The sequence below is a fragment of the Vespa mandarinia genome, chromosome 17 (assembly GCF_050613455.1).
Source record: "Vespa mandarinia isolate Hongniang chromosome 17, ASM5061345v1, whole genome shotgun sequence".
In the NCBI taxonomy this organism is placed as follows: domain Eukaryota; kingdom Metazoa; phylum Arthropoda; class Insecta; order Hymenoptera; family Vespidae; genus Vespa; species Vespa mandarinia.
The window spans coordinates 3906234-3932500 of NC_140826.1; the positions used below are offsets into that span (position 1 = coordinate 3906234).

General features: G+C 33.1%; 2 protein-coding genes across 9 annotated transcripts in view; one reads left to right on the plus strand and one right to left on the minus strand.

Annotated features, from left to right (window-relative positions):
• Positions 1-26267, plus strand: part of LOC118443474 (cell adhesion molecule Dscam2) — a 203105-nt gene that overhangs the window by 13055 nt on the left and 163783 nt on the right. The window lies entirely within an intron of this gene.
• On the minus strand, positions 19990-23604 carry LOC118443479 (uncharacterized). Its single transcript, XM_035870534.2, has one exon. It carries the CDS (start codon positions 23602-23604, stop codon positions 19990-19992), a length of 3615 nt encoding a protein of 1204 aa, XP_035726427.1.

The following is a 26267-nucleotide window of genomic DNA, read 5'->3' on the forward strand; positions in this document are numbered from 1 at the left end:
ATAAATTTCTAGCTCCTATTAACTTGTGTTTATGTTTTACTTACATCTTATCGGATTTTCTTCGAGAACTTTAATACCCATGAAAAAGGGAGGGGATTAGAGAAAGCGAGAGAATAGATTTAAAATCTCGAAACTTCAAACGCATTAGCTTGTTTGTCACAACTCTGCGTATTTTCTTATAAATTTTATCTCTGATGTTATATTATTTCATCGTGTGAATTTTAAAAATTTGTCAAGAGAGATTGATGGGAAATTTGAAATCATAATGAAGACATGTCGTGCGTACACTTGGTAAAATAGAAAAAAGAAAAAAAACAAAACAAAACAAAAAAAAAAAAAGAAAAAGAAGAAATGAAAAGTAAAAGAAAAGAGAAATGTGAAATAAATCTTATCATTTTATTTATCGAGTCGAATAAGTATACGGATAAGTTCTTATTGTATTGTACTGAGTCATTTGAATTTATCGTTGCCATGCAAATCGCATAAAAATTTACTTGCTTGTTCATGGCTCAATCGTGATTTACCAGTCCCAGACAAAGAGTTTTTTCAATTTTTTTTTTTTTTTTTCTTCAACACATATGAACAAATCAGTATAAATACGAAGTTTGTAAATAATTGAAAAAATTAATGAAACAACAAGTAGTAAAAAAAGTTAGTTGGAAAGTACTTTTGTACTTAATGATAGGTTAAATATTATCTGTTACCGTTAATTATTTTTTCTTCTTTTTTGTTTTTTTTTTTTTTTTTGTTTAGAAACGATTAGGGTCTTAAGTCATTAAAAAAAAAAAAAAAAAAAAAAAAAAAGAAAAAAAAGTACGTCTTGATGATAGGATATAATTGAAGAAGTTCTTTTTCATAAATATTCATGCCAAATAATTACTTACCTATATGTAAATTTTACTTGGACGAAGTAAAATGTCTGTAAAGTTGCATGAAAATTTTTCTTTTATGACGTTCACTCTGACGCAATTTTGATAAATACTTATCGAACAGTTAAGTGAAAGGAAAAAAAAAAAAGAATGAAAAGAAAATTTATTACACCATAACATAAACATATTCAAAAGCAGCCTTGAATTTCTTTTAATTTCTTCCAAATGAAATAGAACTTGTTCGAGAGCGTAAATAAAGACAACACGAAACGAAACGAAACGAAATAGAAAAGAAATAAGAAATATATTGTTAAAATTTATAAAACATTCGATAACACCTATTTTTACAATTCGCTCTGTGTCATAGAAATATGTGTCTTCTTTTCCTTTTCTTTTTTCTTCTTTCTTTCTTTTTTTCTTCCTCCTTTTTCTTTTTTTAGAACAAGGAAAAACTATACACGGACACGATCGATCATTATGCTCGAGTTGTTGGGAAAGAAAGAAAAAGAAAAAGAAAAAGAAAAAAAAAGAAAAAAAAGAAAAGAAGGATAAAGATAATTTTGGAGTTTGCATGCTCGTCGGTGATCAATGGAATTTGTCGAAAGTGTAATAAGTGGAGTTAACGAAAGAAAGGAAGAAGGAAGTAAAGGTGAAAAAATAAAATATAAAAAATGTACCAAATATTAAAAAAAAAAAAAAAAAAGAAAGAAGGAACAAAGATAGAAAGAAAGAACAGGATATAAATCGACGACATTGAAATCCGCGGTCGAATGGTAATAAATATTATATATATGTATATATATATATATATATATAATATATATATATGTATTTTACTAACATAAGTTTAGAAAACGTGCCTCTAATACTTACCTATATATGTATATATATATATATATATACATATATAAGTATCTACTTGAGGAGTTTTCTTATCGTTACATAAATATATGTCTTTTATACCTCGTACTCGTTACCACAAGATCGTCGTCATACGATTCAATTAGACAACACGATTGGCATTCTATACGTGTATGTATCCGAAAGAACGTTGGGATTTACACGTCTATCGTGACGTAAACGTCGTCAATGAAGAAAGATAAGGAAATCTCGATTAAAGGCATTTATACACTGATTTCACGTGCATTTCAAATGATATTCCTAAGATAATCCGATCATTTTACAAATCTTTTATTTCTCTCTTTTTCTATTAATAATTTTCTTTTTTTCTTTTTTGCTCGTTTTAGATTTTCTCTTCTTTTTTTCTTTTTTTTTTTTTTTTTTTTTTTGTTTTTATATACCTAGCTATATAGAGTAAGAAAGAATATTATATTTAACGCAGACAAAATCGCTTATATCTTCGTGTCACGATTTTTTTTTATGTATTAGCAATGAAGCCGAAATAGATAGACTGACTGACAGGGAGAGAGAGAGAAAGACAGGGAGAGAAAGAGAAAGAGAGAGGGAGAGAGAAAGAGAGAGGTGCCTTTAAATTGTTTATTTTCATAAGGAATCTCTTTAAAAAAGCAACGAGATAAGTAACACTAATTGCTTTTCTCACGAAACTTCGTAATAAACACTTCTAATCTGAGGTATTTTACAGAATCGTAAGCAAGTCGATTATCACTGATAAGAGAGAATTTGTCATCTCTCTCTCTCTCTCTCTCTCTCTCTCTCTCTCTCTCTCTCTCTCTCTCTCTCTCTTTCTCGAAAACGTTTACCATTCTTGACGATAACGGCTACGCAATTATGTTGCTTCTAAAGTTTTATGGATCCTTTTACAATTTATTACTTTATTTTCATGAAATATATATTATTACTTTATTTCCATTGAAACCGTATTTATGAAGTCTGTCTAAAGTCAAATTTATCTTCGATTTATATATATACCTTTTTTGACCTTTTAATAAATTAAAATGTTCTTCAATATTGAATATCTACTTTAATTAATCACTTATTAGTATCGAAGCTAATCTGTCCATCATGAAATTATTAAATTCTGATCGATACATTTTTCAATTTAATCTCATTTAATTAATCGATTATTCGAGAGATCGCAAGTACTTTCGAATATCAATGCTATTAAAAAAAGAAAAAAAAAAAAAAAAAAAGAGAAAAATAAAAAAAAAATAATTAAAAAAAAAATAAGAAAAAAAAAGAGAAAAAAGTTAGATCGAATATCCGATAATGTAATGTAATATTTTTTAATAATAATCATGGGTACTTACCTGTATCTATAGATTTTTTAAATATATGCATGTACGTATATTAAATTCGCGTGATTCGCAATGTTGACGTTGTTGTTTTAATTGCAACATCGGGGAAAGATATTATACGAATACATGGCCAGGAAAAAGATGTATTGTCGATTGTTCTGAGTATCGGATTTTCTTCCTTGTTAAATAGATGACGAATCAAGAGAATCGTTTCTCTTGATATAATGAAAAAGTTATAGCTCGTAAAGACTCGTTCGAGAGTTATGTTATTTCATAAATCATTATTCATAAACTTGATGGATTTCTAATTTTACGATGGAGAATATCCTGTTAATTAATTTTTTTTTTACTATTACTATTACTATTACTATTACTATTACTATTACTATTACTATTACTATTACTATTATTATTATTATTTATATTTTGCTTGTAATCCATCCTACTATGTCTTTAAATTTGAACGAATTAACATTTTCTTTTTTTTTTTTTTTTTTTTTTTGCAATTACAATTAGCACCTCATTAAAAATTGTCTTCTTTTTTTCTTTCCTTCATTTTTTTTCTTTTTTATGTTTACATAATCCCCTCCCTCAAAAAATTTATTCTCCTATGCAAGAAGTTTTCTACATATCGACAAAACGATGGATAGTTTTATGTAGGTTAAATTGCGTATTTTTTCAGTTCAATACAATAACAGCGATACGTGAATAGATTGAATTGCACGACTTGTCGGGAATTATTGATTCTTGAAAAATCTAACGATTAGTTAAATTGTCGTTAAGTAGTGGAGATAATAATAGTAATAATAATGATAATAATCGTCACTTACGACAGTAATAACGATGACGACGACGACGACGACGACTTCGACGACGACGACGACGATGACGATGGCGAAGGCGATAATTGTAATAACGAAAAATGGGGATCAAGGTAATTAATAATAAAGAAGAAAAAAAAAATCAAGGACAACGATTTAATGGTTATTAAATTGTATTTCTTTTATTTATTTTTTTTTTCATTTTTTTTTTCTTTTTTTTTTTTTTTTTGGACGAGTCCAACTATCCTTGGCTAACAAATAATATTTACGAACAATCAATCTCTATGCACTTACAATGTAATTTTGATTTTGAATATTTTGATTTTCGACTCTTTTCTCTCCTCCTCCTCCTCCTCCTCTTCTTTCTCCTTCTTCTCCTCCTCCTTTTTCTCTTGTTCTTTATTCTCCTTCACCTCCTCTTCTTTTTTTTCTTTTTCTTTTAATCTCTCTCTTCTTATTTTTATCTTTTGTACCCTCGATCGCATTTATCAAAACAATGCTTTGCCCAGCGGAATAAAAAAATGTATGATTAATATGCGAAGATGACAATAATAATAGTGTGTGATTGAAATATGAAAACTTATTATCGTGTTAGAGTTAATTAATTAATTAATACAATAGCATCGTTTCGATCGCAATATTTAAATGATATCGAGTTATTAGGATTTTCACAAAAAATATTTCTTACAGTACGAAGATAAAAATATGTATGTTTTGACACCAAAGTATTACGGTTATTCGTTTGACATCCTTTGTTGACAGAGGCGACACAGATTTGTGCAAAAGAAAAAAAAAAAAAAAAAGAAAAGAGAAAGAAAGAGAAAGAAGGAAAAAGAAGATAAACTTAATTTATTTATCTCTCTTGTGCGATTAACATCTTAATTTCTAGATGTATCTATGTAATTCGATATTTCTATAATTAAAAAAATGCCGTGCGATCATCGCTTTTATTTATTTCCTTTTCCTTTCTTTTTTCTTTTTCTTTTTTCCTTTTTTTTTCTTTTCTTTTTTTTCTTTTTTTTTTCTCTCTCTTTTTTTTACACAAATCAGCAAAAGAGGATGCACAAAACGCGTCCGTAATTTCTTGTACTATATACGTCGATCGTACACACGCAATATCAATCTTAGGTTTTATATATATATATATATCTCACAGATATAGATTAATAATAATAATAATAATAATAATAATAATAATAATAATAATAATAATAATAATAAAGTAAATAAATAAATAAATAAATAATAATTCGTAATATATCGGATAAATCTTATTAAATTTCTCGTATAAATATGTTTTGCATTTTATAATCTTTAATGTTTTCCAAAAACTTAAACACTATATGTATATACCATACGATAAAATATTATAATAATTTCTATATTCGCATCTCGTAGATGTAATGGTTCTTATATATATATATATATATATATATATATATATATATATATATATATTTATTTATTTATAAGAACTACGTGTGTGTGTGTGTGTATGTGTTGTGTGTCTGTGTGTATATTTAGAGTTCAGAAAGCATTACATTAGGAACATTCTGTTTACCGCGTGCTAATATTTTTTAATAACTATCATTATCCTTAAGATTAATTAATTCAGTTTTAATATTACAAACTTTATCGATATTAGGTTTCTGGCAGAATGCTTTTTTTCTTTTCTCTTCCCTTCTTTCTTTTTTTTTGTTTTTTTTTTTTTACTTTCTTTCTCTTTTTTTTCTTTTTTTTTTTCTTTTTCTTTTTTCTTTCGAGGATCTATTCGATGTGTCAAAAATAATTTCCATGCCTATTACTTTGTTCTCACGGTTTTTTTGTCAATAAAAAATTATGTTATTCCATCGCGCTAATATAATTTTTCATATGTATTTTATGTGTGATCATGAGAAAAAAATTCACGATTAGATTTTCTACGCTGCGATGTTAGAGTTTTTTATTTTTCTTTTGTTCTTTTTTTCTTTTTTTTTTTTTTTTCTTTATCGTTTGTTATCTTTTATATACAATATCTTGTATGTACTTTACATAAATAAATAAATATATATATATATATATATGTATGTATGTATGTATGTGTATGTGTGTATATATATATAGTATGTATATGCATACATGTACATATATATATATATGTATGTATATATATGTATAATAATATTGTAATTGGTAATTCGTTATCGACATAATGACTGTCAATTGTACTTCTCGTTTAGCAGATACGTTTAAATTATTTTATTTTTCATTATCAACTAGGAAAGAAGTACCTACAGGACCCTGAATTTTAGTACTTATCGATCGTAGTTTTCTCTCTCTCTCTCTCTCTCTCTCTCTCTCTCTCTCTCTCTCTCTACCTATCTATCTATCTATCTATCTATCTATCTACCTATCTATCTCTTTTTTCTTTTCCTTCTCTATCTTTATAAATACTTATATCTCGTTGGCTATTTATTTATTTATTTATTTATTTTCTCCTTATCGTAATCTTCCTTTAAAAACTAATTTTGATTTTTTTCTCAATATAGTGCATATCTATATAAGTATATATATATATATATATATATATATATATGTATGCATATGTATACGTGTATATATATATATATACACATATACGTCACATGTTTTACGTATTTCCTTAGAAATATTTTATTTCATTAATGTCTAAAATATCGAACGCATTTCTACGTTCATGCACTGTTGATTTACGTACACACATATGCTTATGGAATATACAGATGTCTATATATATATGTATATATATGTATATATATATATATATATATATATATATATTTTTTGTTTATATACGTGTACAAGTTAAATGCGATATACACTTGGTCCAGTTCATTTTAGAGGAATTTCTTTCTCTTTCTCTCTCTATTCTTTTTTTTTTTCTTTTTTTTTTTTTTTTTTTTTTTTTTAATTAGATATATATTCCTCCTGATATCAAAGAAGATCGGTAAAGCTTCAACTAAGGAACTCTAGCGTTTATTAATTAATAGGAACTTAATAAAATCGCTATGCGACATCGTTGTTTGTGCGTATCAATGATTTTCGAAAATAGCATCGAATTTTACAGTTTCCTCATATATGTATATATATATATATTTTTTTTTTTTTTTTTTTTTTTTTCATTCTTTCTTTCTACATATATGTGTGTATGTGTGTGTATGTGTTCTCACGTATTATATTTCTTTTGAAATTATATTAATATCGGTTCGACCAGATAAAAAATTGAATTTATTTGTTACCCATATGCTATTTTTCCTTTTTCCTGTATCGCACGACGGGCTAGTTCGCATAACAATTATTTTAGCTAGTCGGTTGTTATTGTCATATGCTCTTTTACGTATATATACATATACGTATATAATATAATAGTTAAAGTATATAACGTAGATAGTGAAATTACGTAAACGTGTTACACATTACAAAAAAAAAAGAAGGAAAAAAATTATCAAGGTTACATAATTTTTATGTAATTGCACGTGCGTACGTTCATTATATGTGTTGAATATTTCGTTTAAAATGTAGATAGAAAATAAACTCCACGTAAAAGAATCATTATCGTTTATAATACCGAAAGGCATACTTTATCTCGCAACTTTAATTATTATTGTTCCGGTAATTATGCTTTTTTTGTCTCTTTCGCTTTGTTTCGTTCGTTTTTTTTTCCTCTCTCTTTCTTTTTCTTCCTTTCTTTCTTCCTTCTTCTTAATAATACGATACTTGGACAAAGCAAAATTGTCAGAATTATTATCGTGACGTGTTTTATGTTTAGCGATTTGAAATTTATTTCCAAGATTTAATAGGATTCTCTGTCTGTATTTTTTTCTTCTTTTTTTTTTCTTTTTTTTCTTTTTTTTTTTGTTTAAGTATTTTTCTTCTCTAAACAATTAATTTTTAATCCTTTAAAATACATAATTCATTTCTTTCTTTCTTTTTCTTTTTCTCCTTTTTCTTTTTTGATAAAGACATCACAGCGATGTATATATATAAAATAAAAAAAAAAAAGATAAAATAATTCATTCATATTAATTCCGCAACCGTATGCATATATATTCAAGATTTAATTAACATCCGGAGAAGTTTGTTACGTGATATATAAAGAAAGATCACTTTTTATTACCACGTTTCCCGAAAGAATTCACCTTGGATAGGGAACAAAGAGCCGCGAAAAAGAGCGACAAGGATAAATAACGTTGTAAATACACGGAGCGTGTTTCGTCTCTTTGGTTGGTTAGCGAATACACCATGAAAAAGACAAAAGCTAGGAAAGAAAGGAAAAGAAAAGAAGAACAAGAAAAAAAAAAGAAAAAAAAAAGAAAAAAAAAACAAAACAAAAAGGAAAAAAAAACAAGAGAAAGGGGTGGAAGTGTTGTGGAAGTATAAGAAAGAAAGGAAGCAAAAGGGGTGTTCGAGTAATCCATTGGTCCTTCTTCGTGATCCGGCTTAACAATGGCAATGGTAATTCCGTGCGTTTTTTCTCAGTTCAACCCTAATTTCATGATTTGAACGTTGTCGTTTTACAAACTCTTTCTCTCTCTCTCTCTCTCTCTTTCTTTGCTTGTCAACAATATATCCAGCTCGGACGATCGACAGCACGCGTTTCTTTCTCTCTCTCTCTCTTTCTCTCTCTTTCTCTCTCTCTCTGTGTGTGTGTGTCTCCGTCTCCCATCTGTCGTCTCGTGTCCGAGGGGTTGCTTAGGTGGCAAGGTGAACGTAAAGGAAGGTAGGGAGGGAGGGAGAGTTGTCGCACAATATAACGGAACTATGGCACTAAGCTTCTCTGTGTTCGATGGGATGCATTTCGAAAGGGGGGAGAAAATCTCGCTGAAATCTTATAAAAGATTTCCAAAATATTGTGTAAATCGACGTGTAACGTGTAACGTGTACGCTCTCTTGCTCGCTCGTTCGTTCGTTCGTTCGTTCGTTCGTTCGTTCGTTCGTTCGTTCGTTTCGTACGTACGTACGTACGTACGTACGGGACGAGGATACGACTCGGATCGATGGGGTGAGACACCCGGCTGATGAAAAGTTTTTGGGGTGAAACTCGTCGAAATTGTACATACGTACGAAATACGTCGCCGGCTGTTAAATTCTTTTCCCTGTGATAGAAAGCGCGGAATTCACGCGTGCTAAAATAAATAAAGGGTTGTTCCGCCTTTTATTATATGCGATCCTCTTTCTTCTTTTTTCTTTTATTTCTTTTTTTTTTTTTTTTTTTTCAAAGGATCGACGAAATTCGGAAAAACGACGTTTTTCTCTTTTTTCCTTTTTTTTTTTTTTTTTTTTTTTTTTTTAAGGGTATAGGGATGTAAGTTGCGTAAACGCGCGTTTCACCCTTTTCTACTCTTCATCCCTTTTCTGTTTTTTTTTATTCTCTCTCTCTCTCTCTCTCTCTCTCTCTCTTTCTCTTTCACATACTTTCCAGAATCGTGGATTTTTCACCCCGTTCGTTCGACTGTAAAAATTCGTGTTCTCTTTTTGACCTTGAAAGGGTTTTTTTTTTCTCCTTCCCATATACGTTTTCAGCACGTTCCTTTCACTTTCGGAATCAGAAAAACGGCGTTCTTTTTTCTTTTTTCTTGTTCTTTTTTTCTTCCTTTTTTTTTTCTTCCTTTTTGATTGCCAGTTTCGCGTGTTCGATGATCGCTATATATATAGATCGATCTGTCGATCGATCCGATTCTATTTCTCCTTTCATCGAGGCATCGATCAACGCGTTTTACATTTAAATTAAAAGTTGATAGATGCACGTGTTTGATAACGTACGTACATACGTAAGCTTACTCTGAAATCGATCGTACGACATTGAATTTATACGATGCCTATATAGTTATATAACTCATTATTATCGGAATGATCGGCAACGTCTCGATGACTGTCGTAACCAAGATCAATAATGTTCGAACTGTTAAAGGAACTTTATTCGAAGTTCTCATTGGCAGGTACAGAAGAAAACGACGAAGTCTACATCGATTATTCTATCATTCTGATAATTTCTCCTCTCTCTTTCTCTCTCTCTCTCTCTCTCTCTCTCTCCCTATCTATCTATCTACCTACCTCTCTCTCTCTCTCTCTCTTTCTCTTTTTTATTTTTCGATTTAGACGCACGTTCTCGCCTTTCTTCGTTCGAGTGGCGGAACTATCGAAGTTATTACGCCAGCCCGATGAAATTTCCAAGTTCTCCCGAGACGATGAAGTGGATGGAGAGGGTAGAGTCCAAGGGAAGTTGGACGGGAACTACGGGGAACGGGGTGGTTAGGAAAGAAAAGCGAAGAAAAAGAAAACGAGACTGGCGAGTTAGAGTGAGTGAGAAAGCTAGTGAAAGAGAAAGAGAGAGAGGCTTTGATAATTGCAATCCACTTTCTCGTGAGGGGTTGGGTGGGTATAAGCAGTCCCGTGGTTGTGGGGTGGTTGATGAGTAGGGGAAACAGGGTGGACCGGGAAAAAGGGGAGGGGTGGCCCCTTCGGTTCGATACCTTTCTTAAATTTACCACGAACTTCTCCGTACTCGAACCTCCGTCAGGCTTTCTAAATAAATGACGAGGAAACAAGAGTATATTGCTCGCGATTATGCCGAAATTGAGAAAGAAAGAGAGAGAGAGACAGAGAGAGAGAGAGAGAGAGAGAGAGAGAGAAGGATGGAAAGAGAGAAGTTAAAGGTTCGGAAAAATGAGAAAAAATTTACGAGATTTTTTCTTCTCTCTTCTTTTTTTTCTTTTTTTTTTTTTTGTTTTTTTTTTCTATAACATCGTATATAAGTAGTTCTTTTAATAATATTTAAAAATAATATATATATATATATATATATAAAATATCTCTCTCTCTCTCTCTCTCTCTCTCTCTCTCTCTCTTTATCTCTATCTTCCTTTCTTTCCACCTTTCTATTGAGATATACTTTTCGTACGTATTAGTTTCACAATTAAGAAAGAAACGCCTAAGATTATCATTACTTTTCGCGTACGTACGTAGACGTTAAAGTTTCACTCACAGGAATAGAGAAGTAAAGAAGAAAAGAGATAGGAGAGAAAAGTAGGAGGGAGATTTTCGTAGGGATGATTTTCCGGGCGAATATCTCTCTTCGATAGAATCCTTAATGAAAAATTGCTGGTCTTTTGTCCATCGTCGAAATCCGTCTTTCGTTTCTTCTTCCACCTCTCTCACTCCCTACCTCTTTCTCTCTCCCCCGTTTGCTACCACCATACAATCGCCACCTCCCTACCACCCTCCTTCCCTCCCGTCTCGTGTACACCAAAACTCCTCTCCTCCAACAACTCGCTAATACACGTCTCCCCCGTTTTTCGGAGCTCTCTTTCTCTCTCTCTCTCCCTCTCTCTCTCTCTCTCTCTTTCTTTCTTTCTTTCTCTTTCTCTTTCTCTCTTAGAAACCGCAAGATATTATTGATTTTTATACATATCCTCTCGAGGTGTACACTCGTTGGTGTGGGTGGTGGACGTTCGGTTCAGTTTTTCGTAGTGTGTTTCGCGTCTATCCGTGTGTTTGCGTATCAGAGTAGAAGGGAGCAAGCGGGAACGGGGGAGGGGGAGGGAGGGAGGTGGGTTGATGGGGAGAGCAGGAGGAGGTGGAGGAGGAGGAGGGGGAGGAAGGGGGCCTAGCTGTGTCATTTACTCATTGGTCGTTGGTTCGAGAAGGACGTGGAATCGTCGTTGCCTTCCGCCTTCCCTTTTCAAACCGACGACCCCGACTCTACTCTTCGGCCATCAAGCAAAAGGAAAACTTCGATATAGCGCAAGCGCTAACACTGCTTCTTCGAATACGCCTCCTATTTCTCTCTCACTCTCTCTCTCCTCTCACACACTTTCGTTCTTTCTTTCTATCTATCTATCTATCTATCTATCTATCTATCTATCTATCTATCTATCTATCTCTTTCTCTTTCTTTTTCTCTTTCTCTTTCTGTTTCATTTCTCTTTGTCTCACTCTCTTCCTCAAAATTCTTCCAAGCCTCCTCATCTTTTCTCTCTTTCTTTTCTTCTTTTTATCTCGCGACCCAAGATTTTCCCTTCTTTTTTTTTTTTTTTTTTTCCCCACTCTCTCCCTCTTTCCTCAAAGAAAAACTTCCTTCATTCTTCCCCATTTCTTCAATATTTCTTTTCTTTCCTTTTCTTTTCTTTTCTTTTTTTCTCTCTCTTTTTCTCTCTTTTTTTTTTTTTCTTTTTATTCGGACAGATAAATTAAGAATTTTATTTTCGATTAACCATTCGGTTAACCCTCCGTCGCTCAAGACGACGGATTCTTTTCTTTCTTGTTGCGGATTTTTTTTTCCTTTTCTTTCTTTCTTTTTTTCTTTTTTTTTTTTTTTTCTTTTTTTTATTATCTTCTTCTTTTTTCTTTTTTTGTATTCTTCGTTTGCTTATTTCGATGAGAATCAAAAGAAATTTTCCTTTTTTTCTTTTTTTTTTACTTTTCTGCTTTGTTGCTGTTTCGATTAAATTAACTTTAATATAACTCCGTCGAGAAGCAGTTGATCGTTAACTATCCCATAACTTCCTAATGCTGTTTCTTTAGATTAAATACACGTCGATAAGAGGTGGGATTAGATGGGAGAATGGTAGTGGTGGTGATAGCGGTGGGACCCTTTGAATGAGGATAGAATTTGCATGGTAATACACAAAAGGGATCGCGGATCCGAAGGTAGCATAAGTTGAAACCCGATTATAGAGTGCCCGTGTTATACATAGTTACGTATATAATACCTATATACTATACACGAGAAATTTCAATTAACGCGTGTCGGAAGTACCGTTCGCAATTAATACAATACAATGCAATGCAATGCATTGCAATGTAATATAATGCTGTGCAGTACTGTGGTGTGCAGTGCAGTGCAGTGCAGTGCAGTGCAACGCAATGCAATGCAATGCAATGCAATACAATGCGACGCAATACAATACTGTTCTAGAGAACGAAGTGTTTCGTGTTGACGTGATACGTAAAAAAAGTACATATGATCATTAAGCGTTATTACATTCGATTTTATATCGTCATTGATGAAATAAACGTACATGCTTGTGTAACAGGTGAAGGACTATTTGTTAAGAGGTTATGGTATCTCGTTTCTATTACGAATCTCATTTGTCAGGTTTACAACTTTTCAACTCCTCGACCCTATTTGACAAAGAAGTAACCCTGCGAACGACACCCCTTTTTAAAAAGTGAAATCGATCGTTTAGAAAACCGAGAGCCATGTACATACATACGTACATATATATATATATATATATATATATATATATATATATATATATACGTACGACTATGCACGAAACTAATTCAATCGTGTAATGTGATATATTTTGAATAAACTTTAGGTGACATACGGAAAAGGTAATGTTTGATTGGTGAATACATCGAATGTAAACGTGTATTAATATAAAATAAATAATATTAATTAGAAAGTAAAAAACGAGGAGGGGAACTTTGGGAGGAAGGGGATAAGAGGGAGGATTTGGAGTGAAACGAAAAGAAAATAAAAAACAAAACGTGTAAAATTAAATTACGATAGAAATAAATTTTTATTTTCGATATTGTCGTCCTCACACAAATCGTTCCGTGCATATAAATAAATAATAGTGATAATTAAGATAGGAAGACGAACGAAAGGATTAATTATGTACAAGAGAAAAATGAAAAAGGAATAAATAAATAAATAAATAAATAAATAAAGTAAGAAAAATAATAAACGTAAACAAATTGAGGGAAATGTGTGATCCTTATAAAATATATCTTTTACAAATGAAAATATAATTTATATAATTTAAAGAGCGTTTTAAAATAATATTTGCGAATAAATATTGATAACGATAAGTGCAAAAAATTAGACGGTGTCGTTGGACTAGATCAGGCAATAGGAATCTTAAATCGTCTCTCCAAAATGACTAGATGTGCTAATCGAATTTTCTCCTAATCTCGCAATATACTTAATCGGTTTTTCTTTTCTTTTCTTCTTTTTTTTTTTTACACTACATTAATATTAATAGTAATATTAGTAATAATAATAATAATAATAATAATAATAATAATAATAATAATAATAATAATAATAATAATAATAATAATAATAATAATAATAATAATAATATAATACAGATCGTATATATTGTATATTACCATTTTTTCGCACATTTATCCCTTACGAAATAAACTTAGAGAACTAGGATTTTTTATAGTAGGTGTGTATATATGTATATATATGTACGTACACATGTTGTTTTTGCACAAGTGCACGTGCATATACAAGTATACTATTTATCTACATACATATATATATATATGTATATGTATATTTATATATGTGTATATGTATATGTATATATATATATATATATATATATATATATATATATATATATATGTATATATAAGATTCATGATCTCATAATATACTTTTTTTTTTTTTTTGACTTTAAATTACGGATAAAATTTGATTCTGCGCTCAATTATGTTAGTGAAGGCAATGCTGAGAATATCGGGTATAATAATGTATTTGGATTTTCCGTCGAGTCGTCGTGATTTTTCTCGTATGCGTCATATCGACGATTTTGACGTCTATCGATGACGTATACGTCCGTAATAAGAAATTGAATGAAATAGTCGATATTTCGTCGAAGAAAAGTTGAATAAAAGATTTTTATATAGAAATGAAAATGGAGATAGAAATGAAAATAGAAATATCTTATAATAAATTTTTCCAAAATAATTGAAGAAATTAATCGTTTAAATTATCTCACGATTCTTAAAGAGTATTTTTCTTGTCCTTCTTTATTTTTTTTTTTTTGTTTTTTTTTTTTTAGAAATCTTTTGTTTGCCACGTTGCAAAAAAATATCTATGTTTATCAATGAGCATATTGAAATCCAATGATGATAAATTATATCAATTTAGATTTTACGTAATGAGAGTGGACATTTAAAGAAATTTAAAACACAAAACGAACGTAAAAAGAAATAAAAAAAGAAATAGTTTATCGATCGAAGAATCGACAATGCGCATAGGAGATGAGCACGACGAGCTTGGGAAGTGCCACCCGATTTATAATAATAAAATGTCGAGCGTGAGTCGTTGGTGCAATTAAAAGATACGACGACCCTCGCCGACTTTTTCTCTCTTTCTCTCTCTCTCTCTTTCTTTCTCTCTCTTTCTCTCTCTCGTGCACGGGCCATTAAGTGCACAATACGCATATTTCCATGGGATGCAATTAAGAGGGTGCCCATTTACATGGACGCGTGCATTTTGCATGTTATCGTATAGAAAAAGAAAAGAGAGTGAGGGGGAGAGAGAGAGAGAGAGAGAGAGAGAGAGAGAGAGAGAGAGAGAGAGAGATAGAGAGAGACGGAAGTTGGGGCGAGAAAAATGGACAAAAAGAGGAGTAGAAGAGAGAGAAGGGAAATCGAGTCCTTCTTCCCTTCACCCTCCTTCATTTTCGATCGTTTCTCTTGGACTTTTTCCAGAAAATCCCCGCCAAGGTCATGACCTCTCCTCTCTGACCTTCTGACAAAGGGTCCAGATGCGAAATCGTTTGAATCCACGGCCCAGAAAATGGGCCTCCGTGCCATTTCTCTCTGAATGCTGCTAAAAATTCCATTTTTCTCGACGTACTTTCTCTCTCTCTCTCTCTCTTTCTATCTCTCTGTCTTATTTTCTTTCTCTCTCTTTTTCTTTCTCTCTCTCTCTCTCTCTCTCTCTCTCTCTCTCTCTCTCTCTCTCACACTCTTCTTCTCTCCCTTCTCACGTTATCTCTCTTTCTCTCTATATTTCTCTATGAATGCCTCCGTAATGGCCGATGTTTCTTCTCTCCCCCGACAAATATGTTAATGTACGCGTGCACGCATACTAATTCGGATGAATTTTTGAATGAAAGCTTTCGGAATATATCCTGCTTAATGACCCAGGTTTCGGGGTTCCAGCTGCTCTCGATATCTTTATGACTTTTCTCATAAAAGAGTATAGAATATCAAGGAATATCAATGATCTCATTAATATATCTATACACACATATATATATATATTTCTTTTAGAGATATATATATATGTATATATATATATATAAATATAAATCATTGTTGACGTAACAGAACATATTTGATAATAAATTTCAATTTGTCGAATCTATGAGCTCCATTATTAATTAATTAATTAATTAATTAATAGCTTGTTTGTCATTTGAGAAAATATAATAGAAAGTTATATGATAAAAATAACAAATAAATAAACAAGCAAACAAAAATGTATATAGATAAATATATTTTACATATGTACGTATGAGATATATAGAAAGAATGGAAGAGCTTTTAACGTCTTGTAGGCGTGCATCGAAAAACGGAAATGCATCGTGCATGTTTGTTCACCGAAGAGGGATAGAAAGGTAAAACGCATAGAGAGACCGGTGCAAGAGAAACGTATTTTGAGAGCTAAAGGTGAGGTTAGACGGAACACACGTTTGTGTGCTGTGGCCGATTATCGTGTGGTCACTCCGAGAGAGAGAACAGCTGTCCCTTCGAGCCTTTCGATCGAACTGCATAGAGTCTACCTATAGTGGTTGCTCGTTTATCGTCGTTATAACGAGGGAAAAAAAAAAAATTTTTTTTAAACTCACCCTCTAATGAAATATTAAGCATCTGCAAAGTGTACGAGTGAGAATGGCAATTCGGAACCCACATTGTATAACCGAGTACATTTTTTATTGTATCTCTTTCTTTTCTTTTTTTCCTTATCTTTTTATTTTTCTTAATAAAAAAAAAAGAAAAGAAGAAAAAAAAAAAAAAAGAAATAAACGCAGTCTCGAAGAAAAATCGGCCAATAGTAGAGGATATATACGCGTCGCGTCGATTTAGTTCTTAGATTTCTATTAGATATCTATTTTATTTTTATACAGGGATAGAGATTATTAGAAGGAGGGATTTATCCTTTCTCTCGCTCTTTTTTTTGTCTTCTTCTTTTTTGTTTTCTTATCCTTTTCTTCTCTCTTTCTTTCTCTTTCTCTCTCTCTCTCTCTCTCTCTCTTTCTTTCGTTTATGTCAGTGTAATATTATTAATAATATAGAATTTTCAAAAATTTTGATTTTTAGTTTTTCAAGCTGCAAGGCACGAGTTTGAAAACAGCTTTTCACGGAGGAACTATAAGTTTCTTCATATTTCTTTCTAATCTTTTTTCTCTATTATTTTCTCTTTTTCTTTTTCTTTTTCTTTCTCTTTTTCTTTCTCTTTTTCTTTCTCTTTCTTCTATACCGTACTACGATTCAGAACGATAAAGAGTTTTTGGTATTAAAAGACTAGAGACTATGTAAAATTTACGGTTTAAGAGACTTTAAGTTTTTTTTTCTTTTTCTTTTTTTTTTTTACCCATAGAGACGTTGGTAAATTGTTTATGGGATTCATCGAATCGGCTAGGTTTTTCTTTCTCTCTCTTTCTCTCTTTCTCTCTCTATCCTTTTCTCTCTTTTTTTTTTTTTTTTTTTTTTTTTTTTAATATTTTCTTTAATATTGAGAGAGCATTAAAATGATTAAACTTGATAAACCGTGCCACATACGAAAATCCTACAATAGCGCTATATATTTATTTTAAAGTAGTAGTACTCTTTTATTTTATTTTATTTTATTTTTTTTCTTTCTTCCTTTTATTTTATTTTATTTTATTTTATTTTATTTTATTTTATTTTATTTTATTTTATTTTATTTTATTTTATTTTATTTTATTTAATTCTATGCGAGATGCGTTGGCTGTGTATACGATTGTACTTTTTGTTGCGGGTTATACTGTGTCCGCCCTGAGTTTGTTGTTGGCCATCTTTTTTCTCAATTTTTTTTTACTTTCTTTTTCTTCTCTCTTTTTCTTTTTTCCTCTTTTCTTTGTTGATATCTAAACATAATATCATTATAATCGTTCACGTTCAATTATATAATCGACAAATTCTCATCCATATTTGTTATATTATCTCGTTGTTATTGTTGTTGTTGTAATTGTTGTTTTATTTTTCTTTTCTTCTTATATATGCTTCTCATCTGTGGTTATTACGACGATATTAGTTTCTTTTCTTTTTTTTTTTTTTTTTTTCCTTATTTAACTCTTCTCTCTTTCTTTCATTCATTCTTCATCTTCTTTCTCTTCTTCTTCATATTTTTACGAAAAATCTATTTGTATATTAATAAATACCTCTTTAAATCTCTTTCCGCAATCATTTATCGTTCAATCTTTGCTTACAGATAAATTTATATATAAAATATTGACTAGGAAAAATCGCAAAAGTAAATAACGATAACACGTCTCGATACAATATTTGAAATACCGATCGAAGTCGATCTTTCAATCGAATTATTATTTCTTTCTTTCTTTTTTCTGTCTTCTTTCCTCCTTTCTTTTTTCTTTTTTCTTTTTTTTTGTTTTCCTTTTCCTTTTCTCAACGCATCATAATAATTTCAGAATCGATTTCTCGTTCGAATAAGTAATTCATTAATAATTAATCGAAAAGGAGGAACAAAGAAAATAATATTTGGGTATGTACTTGAAAGAGTATAGACATGATAATGAAAGCGTACGTACACATATATCTTAGACTCATACATGCATACATACATACATACATGCATACATACATACGTACATACGTACGTACATACATCGAAAAAAGATGTGTAGTATGTAATTCGCGTATAATAACGCTTTCTTTCCTTTTACTTTTATTTCTTTTCTTTTTTCTTTGTTTTTTATTATTATTATTATTATTATTATTAATACTATTATTATTATTATTATTATTATTATTATTATTTACTTTTTTTTTTGCTATTTTTTTTCTTCATTCTTGTTTCCGTTTCTTTGGAGGCCCGTCGCATTGAAAATAGGAACTTTGTCGATCACCCATTTTTTATATAATTGATAGTGTAAGTATATTTACAATATAACAACGTGGCTTTTAAACGCGAGATGTGCTTCCCTACGTTACTACGTGTAATTTTACATACATATCTCTTATAAGAAAAAAAAAAAAAAAAAACAAAAAACAAAAAAAACAAAAAAAGAAAAAAAGAAGAAATGTTCGGGCCAAGGATGTAAAAGAGAAATCTACGTGTTCGTCATTTTCTGTTTTGTCTTACTTCTTTCTTTCTCTTTTTCTTTTCTTCTTCCATTTTTTTTCTTCCCTCCCCCCACCCATCCCTCGTCAATTCCACCCACTCCTCCTTCTTCCTTCGATAACCGGATATGACGTCGCGATGAAAAACCATTGAATAAATAAAACGTGCTCTCGCCTTTGTTGAAAGAAAAAAAGAAAAGAAATATCCTTTTAATTACTACCCCAGTGCTAATAATGACGATAATTAGAATTTAGCGAGATTGTTATTATTATTATTATTATTATTATTATTATTATTGTTGTTATTATTATCATTATTATTATTATTATTATTGTTATTATTATTATTATTATTATTATTATTATTATTATTATTATTATTATTATTATTATTATTATTATTATTATTTTCTTCTTCTTTTCTTTCTCTTTCTCCTCTTCTCCTTCTCTTTTTCCTCTATCTATCGAATCATCACAGATTATTCACGAGAAATCGAATCGATTAAAGAAAGGATGTTGTTCTATGTATATATATATATATGTATATTAAAAAAAAAAAAAGAAAAAGAAAAAGAAAAAAGTAAAAAAGAAATGCAAAAGAAAAAGAGAGAGAAAGAGAGAGAGAAAAAAAAGAAAAAGTAAAACAACAGAGTAATATAAACGGATGTACTATATAAAAACTTCATGAAAGGCAGATCAGAGCTATTATTAAAAAGTATTTGATATAAAAATCTCAACATCTTCGATGTCGTCTTACTTGGTAGTAGTAGTAGTAGTAGTAGTAGTAGTAGTAGTAGTAGTAGTAGTAGTAGTAGTAGTAGTAGTAGTGTAGTAGTAGTAGTAGTAGATAGGAACCGATACCACGTGCTTCAGATCGCAGGCGCAGAGAACTAATTGCATCCTTCTTCCTCTTCTCTTTCTTAGACATTTGTTAGATAGGAAGGAGTCAGATACTCCTTTTTCATTTTCTTTTTCTTTCCTCTTAGGCAGGTGTGAGAGTGAAGGACGCGGTCAGTGCACTGCTAATTCGTGATTTAACAGGTAGATAAACGAGAGCTGGCATAAATCGTTTTTCCGAATTGGATTCGTCGCTGTTATGCAACGATGGATCCTGTTGTTCGTCTATCAGGAACGGTTGCATTATTGTTTTATCACCGACGTTGATATCCTGTGGCATTGCATAACAGGCTGGCAATTTGTGCCTATTAGCAACGTCCTTCAAAGTTTTGCTAAGTTCGGCTATTACGCTGTCCGTTGGATCACCGATCGCAGTGTGATCCTTTCTAACGTGTTTTTTAATTCTGTTAAGATTCGTAGTCGCGTATCCGCATTGAGCACACTTGTAAGCACCATGGGGAGTCACCTGTACGGCATTGTCCTCTTGATTTCTTTGATTTCTTATTTGTTCGGGGACGGGGACAAGATTCTGACTCATCGTTGGATTAATCTGATTCCTGTTTACATTATCGTCCTTCGATTCCTCCGATCTCAAATCCTTCGGATCGTTACTAACCTTTTCCTGATCAATGTTTTGATTTCCAAGTATGGGCGTTTGAAACTGCGTTAGCAGTGCCGGAAATTGATGTCTGGTTAGCAAATGTTGGTGCAATTGTTCAGGCTGATGGAATCCTTGAGAACATATTGGACATTGGAGAGTATTGTCGGTGTCTATGCTTTCTTGAGTGTTAACGTGGGATCTCTCGTGTAGGAATAAAAATGGTAAAATTGTCGTCGAAAAATTGCAATAACTGCAACGATAATTTTTCATTTGTTGATCGTCCGAGGTAGAACCAAATAAATTCGACAATACTTGATTACCAATGTTACTGGTTAAATCGGTCGTCTTATTTTGTTGGCTCAGTTCGTAGCCATTCGGTATTTTAAGATTCGAAACTTGTTGAACATTTTTCGAATTATTATTACCAGATCTATTAGCGTTCCTCGTTGTGGCTTGATATTGTTGTTCCATATCGCGCCACTTATCGATACCGATTTTTCCATGATCTCCCAACAGATGTGCCTTGAGCCATTTGATACTGCGAAACCTACGGCTACAAATCGGACAGACCTCGGTGAAATGTGTAAAATATCGATGACTTAGGTCACCCAATTGTTCCGGCTTCAAAGCCGAATCCTCGGAGCTCGAGGCATCGTAAGCCTCCTGTTTGGCCGAGGACGAGGTAGTAGCATTTTCGTCAACGATACCATGCGTATTATGTTTGTGAACTCTTAAGAAATATTTACTACAGAGTTCCTTGTTACAGATGTTACATATAACACCACCAATTTGAGCGCCATTTTCTATTTCTATTCCATGCATCCTTTGCATATGGGTCTTCATGAAATATTTATTACACAATTCTTTGTTACAAATTTCGCAATAACTCGAGGTTGGCGTCATCGAGGTGATCTTTTTTTCCGTTTGCGTTTGATTGCCGCTCGTTGGTATCGTCATGATACTCGATGTAGAATTGATCAAAGTATTCGTATTAATAACGGTAGAACCAATAGCAGGAGGAGGAGGAGGTACTTGCGACAATGGATTTGGTATCGTTGCCTGATGTTCCTCGACAATATGTTTCTTCAAAGCTTCTTGACTTACATAATCCTTCTCGCAAAGTGTACAAAAAGCTACGATCGTTGTATTTCCTGATTCGCATGATTTATCTTGAATCGGCGATTGCGACGGATTCTCCGTGACGTGAGAATGCTCGGTCGCCATGTGAATTCGCAAAGATGTTCTAGATTCGCACTCTCTCCCGCATATGTTACAGGATTGTAATCCCTTTCCTATGTTAGATTCCAAACCATTCAATTGCAGGATCATCGTCTGAAGTTTTTGAAGATCTTCGGAAATGGAATCGGTACGTTGGTCGGACGTGTCCTGATCGAATTCTTGTTTCGGCGATTGTTGTTCCTCGTTTTCATGGATTTTCCTAGAATGTGCCTGATAAAGACCGACCGTTTGAAAACGTATGCCGCAAGGTTTACACTCGTAATCGTCGTTTGTACGATCGTTCGATTCCGATCCATTGCCAGACTCGGCCACTATCAAATTAAGGGGACTAGTTTGTACTTGATGCCAGGTGAGCGCCGCCGCAGGATTGCTAGGTGATTTTTCGTTGTCATGTACGATTATACCGTGTCTCTTCATTTTGTGCGTACGAAGGAAATATTTGTTGCAATATTCCTTGCAACAAATCTCGCAGAATGCTTCGGGATTGATAACGCCTAAACGACGAAGACGATCGGCATTGAATCCCGAGTCTCGAGCTTGTTGGATCGATTGAGGTGAGAGGTGTCTAGGTGCTGGCATAAACGTCGTATCCTCTTGCTCGATGCCAAATTCTTGCTTGAACAGGGTCTCTATGCCGCCAGGACTACTGCGCGGTGTCTCCCTGTCGTCTTCGCTTTGCGAAGCAGGCAAAGATTGATCGGCCGTTTGCTCGATCGACTCGTTGTGAATCTTTTGCTTGTGCTTTCTCATCGATTCGTCGTTCTTGAAACGTTTTTGACATACGTCGCACGGAACGCTTGGCATCGGCGGCGTAGCCGGCGGTTCCAATTTAATCGACGTACTTGTAAAACCACCGCTCGGGAATATTTGCGATGGAAGGACGTTGGCACTATTATTATCGTTGGTCGTATTAGGTCCTGGCGAATCAACGTAAATACCGTGCTTGTTGGCCTTGTGCGTTTTTAAGAAATACTTGTTACAAAATTCTTTGTTGCATAAATCGCAATAAGCCTCAGGATTAAAGATCCTAACGGGTGCGGAAGGTATGGACGTTCTTGGGATATGCGTTGGATCGGCATGCAATGGAAATGTCGGTAAAGGAAGATACGAACCCAGAGCACCTGGGAATCCAGTTAACGCTTGCAAATGATTGCTCATTGCCAATTGACTCGATGGCCCTGGCCATGGCTCGTCGTTTTGCGATTGTATATGCGTTTGCGATTGGACGTTTTGTTGTTGTTGCTGATTCAACCAGGAAGATGCGAAATTTTTTACGGTCAATAGATTAACGGGACTCTCCGATTGATGATCGTTCGATCCTTCCAATTTTATCACGGCCGAGGATGATCTGTTTTGCAATAGATGATTAGTCGTTTGATTAGTCGCCGCACCGTGCTCGTTATCCAAATGTACGTTCAACGTTTCCTTGCTATCGAGAAATTGACCGCAATACTGACAACGAAATTCGTTGTTTAGATTTTCATCTTTTATCGAAGGATGATGATGATGATGAAGATGGTGATGATGATGATGAAGGTGGTGATGATGACGACTCGGTGATCTCGAAGACAGCTTACCTTCGCTGTCAACGTCCAATTCTCCTTCCTCCTCTTCCTCTTCCTCCTCCTCCTCATCATCATCATCCTCCTCGTCTTCGTTCGACTCCTCCTGTAGTTCGTTCATCAAGGACGATGAAAATCTTACCGGTGTCGTTTGCTTTCGTCTCTTCTTCGGTCCAGCAAAATCAGCGTCTCCGCGAAGACGTTTTCTCAAATCTCGTTCCTCCGAACTCGAGCCTCCGTCGCTGTCTAGTTCCGTGAGATCCGATATCGTCGTCTCTTGTGCCATCGTCGACGACATGTTGACTCTTACCAAAGAGTTCCCTCTCTCGTTCCACGTCAGATCTTCTCCCTCTGTCGACAGAGAAACTCATGTAATTTAATCGTACAAACTTCTATCAAAATTCCTCTACTTTTCTCTTTCGATCTTTTCTCTCTCTCCCTCTCTCCCTCTCTCTCTCTCTCTCTCTCTTTCTCTCTCTTACTTTATCTTTTCTTCACTTTCCTTTTTCTCTCTGTAATCGTCGATTACTTTTTTTCTTTCACGATCCTAATAATACGTTCAAAATAATCGAACATTTTCCAAAAGATCATCCTGTACATATATCCATCGATATATAAGAAACTTGTCGTTGATCATCTCGATCAAAAGAGAGAGAGAGAGAGAGAGAGAGAGAGAGAGAGAGAGAGAGAGAGAGAGAGAGAGAGAGAGAGAAAGAGAAAGAGAAAAGGTAAAATCATATCTCCATACGTGGATCGCGATGTATAAGCAGGTATCTTTGATGATAAATGTCTTGAACGTTTGAAAATATTCTTCGAAACCTCGAACACCGCTAAACATTTTGGATACGACGATATTAATTTCGAAGGATATTAACGATTTTAGTTGGACAGGAGGGATGATCTAAGGGGCTGAGTAGTAATAGAGAGAGAGAGAGAGAGAGAGAGAGAGAGAGAGAGAGAGAGAGAGAAGTAGGAGTAACGGGGCATTTCGTACTACTGCTTCGAAGGGTGAGAAAGGAAGAAGAAATTTGGCGAAAGAGACGTGCGCGACGGTACGCCCTATGCTCGATGGACATGCGGTTGAAAAAGGGAGACGTTTCGGGGAGCGCACATGACTCATATATATATATATGTATATATATATATATATATATATATATATATATATATATATATATATATATATATAGATATATACACCCACCCCTCGCATACTTTCCTAGGGACGAATTCGGAGGATAGTACGAATATGCATTTCAGAAACGTGGTAATTACTAATTCAGAACGACGAGCAGTATTACTCGTCTTTTGTGTCTATCCTCATAGGCTATACCAAGAGTGCATTGACCCCTTACCAAAAGAGAGAACCATGCTCTTCTATCTTCTCTCCTATTGTCCTTGAGTAATAAGAGAAAGATAGAAAGACATAGAATTATACGGGTGGGGGAGGAGGGCTGGGAGGTTTATCGAAAACTTTCGGAATAATTGATAGATATCACTGATCGAACTAAAATCAAACTTCTATCGTAGACTTCTTTTCTTTCTTTCTCGTCTTTTTTCCTTTTCTTCTTTTTTTTTTTATTTTTTTTTTCCTTTCTTTTTATGTTTTTCTTTCTTCTTTTTCTGCTTCTTTTTTGTTTCTCTTTCTCTTTTTCTTTCTTTTCTTTTTTTTTGTTTTTTTTTTTTGGCTCTTTTTTTCCACGAAATTGTCATTGAACGCGCACGAAACTGAATAAGATAAACAGAAGAAAAACGCGCACGATACACAGACACACACACACACATACACATACTTTTACGTACACGCGCGCGCACAATTACACTGTAATTGTTTATACGATTAGAGAAAATTGACATTGGATCTTCTTTAAATTCCTTTGCAATTATGAACTTCGATGTAACTTTTCCGACGTGTTGACAAAAAAAAAAGGAAAAAAAAGAAGAAGAAGAAAAGAGAACAAACGAAAAAAGGAGAGAAAGAACAAAACAGAAGAAAAGTAAAAACAACGACTAGACAGAAGATAATTATCATTTTCTATGCGTTGTTAACATTGAGACTTTTTTGTTCCTTTTTTCTTTTCCCCTTTTTTCTTTTCTTTTGTTTTGTTTCTTCATCTTTATGTTTTCCCTTTTTTTTTCTCTATTCTTCTTTTTTTTCTTTTTTTGAGTTTTCGAACATAATTCCTTACCTAAAAAGTGTTGGCTTATTTCCGCGACACTTGTAACGTCTCCGTTTCATAACCGATCGATCGAGTTCGTCTCTCGTAGAACACAAGGGATCACCTTGAACACAGCACATCGGCACTTAGAATCACGCGAGTGATCGTACGGTAAGTTGGCTCTAGGTGTTCCATGTGTGACACTTGGCCAAAAGAATTTGTAGGAACGTTTAGATATCGGAGGTGTGTGGATAGACTCGAAGGGTCCTTAAAGGGCCGCTGAAAGACGATGGGATAACGTTATTGGCACGTGGCTTCTTTATCTTTCGAGAAAGAAGAAGGGAAGAGATGTGGCATATATATATATATATTTTTTTTTTTGTATGCGTGTGTGTGTGTGTGTGTGTGTGTAAGGGAGAACACAAAAAAAAATGTCACGAGTGTCCTTGAATTTACGAGTTCGCTTGGCGGAAGGAGAATAATATTCGATGAAATTCTCAAGGATGGGAAGAATTATAAAAAGAAAGGAAGAAAGAAATAGAGAGAGGGAGAGAGAGAGAGAGAGAGAAAGGAAGAGAGAGAGAGAGAGAGGGAAGACGACGGTGTCTTTCTTATTTCTTATTTCTTTTTTTCCTTAGGAGATGAAATAGGAGGAATCAGGTAGTCGTCGCGTGCCCTGTTTCGCTTAAGTCCCCACGAATTCTCCTAGGTTACTGTTTGGTATAGAACGCGTGCCCTATGAAGGGCCCGTCGCACCGTTCTCTATTCCCTTCCACCTTCGAACGTTCCTATCCCCACCCCT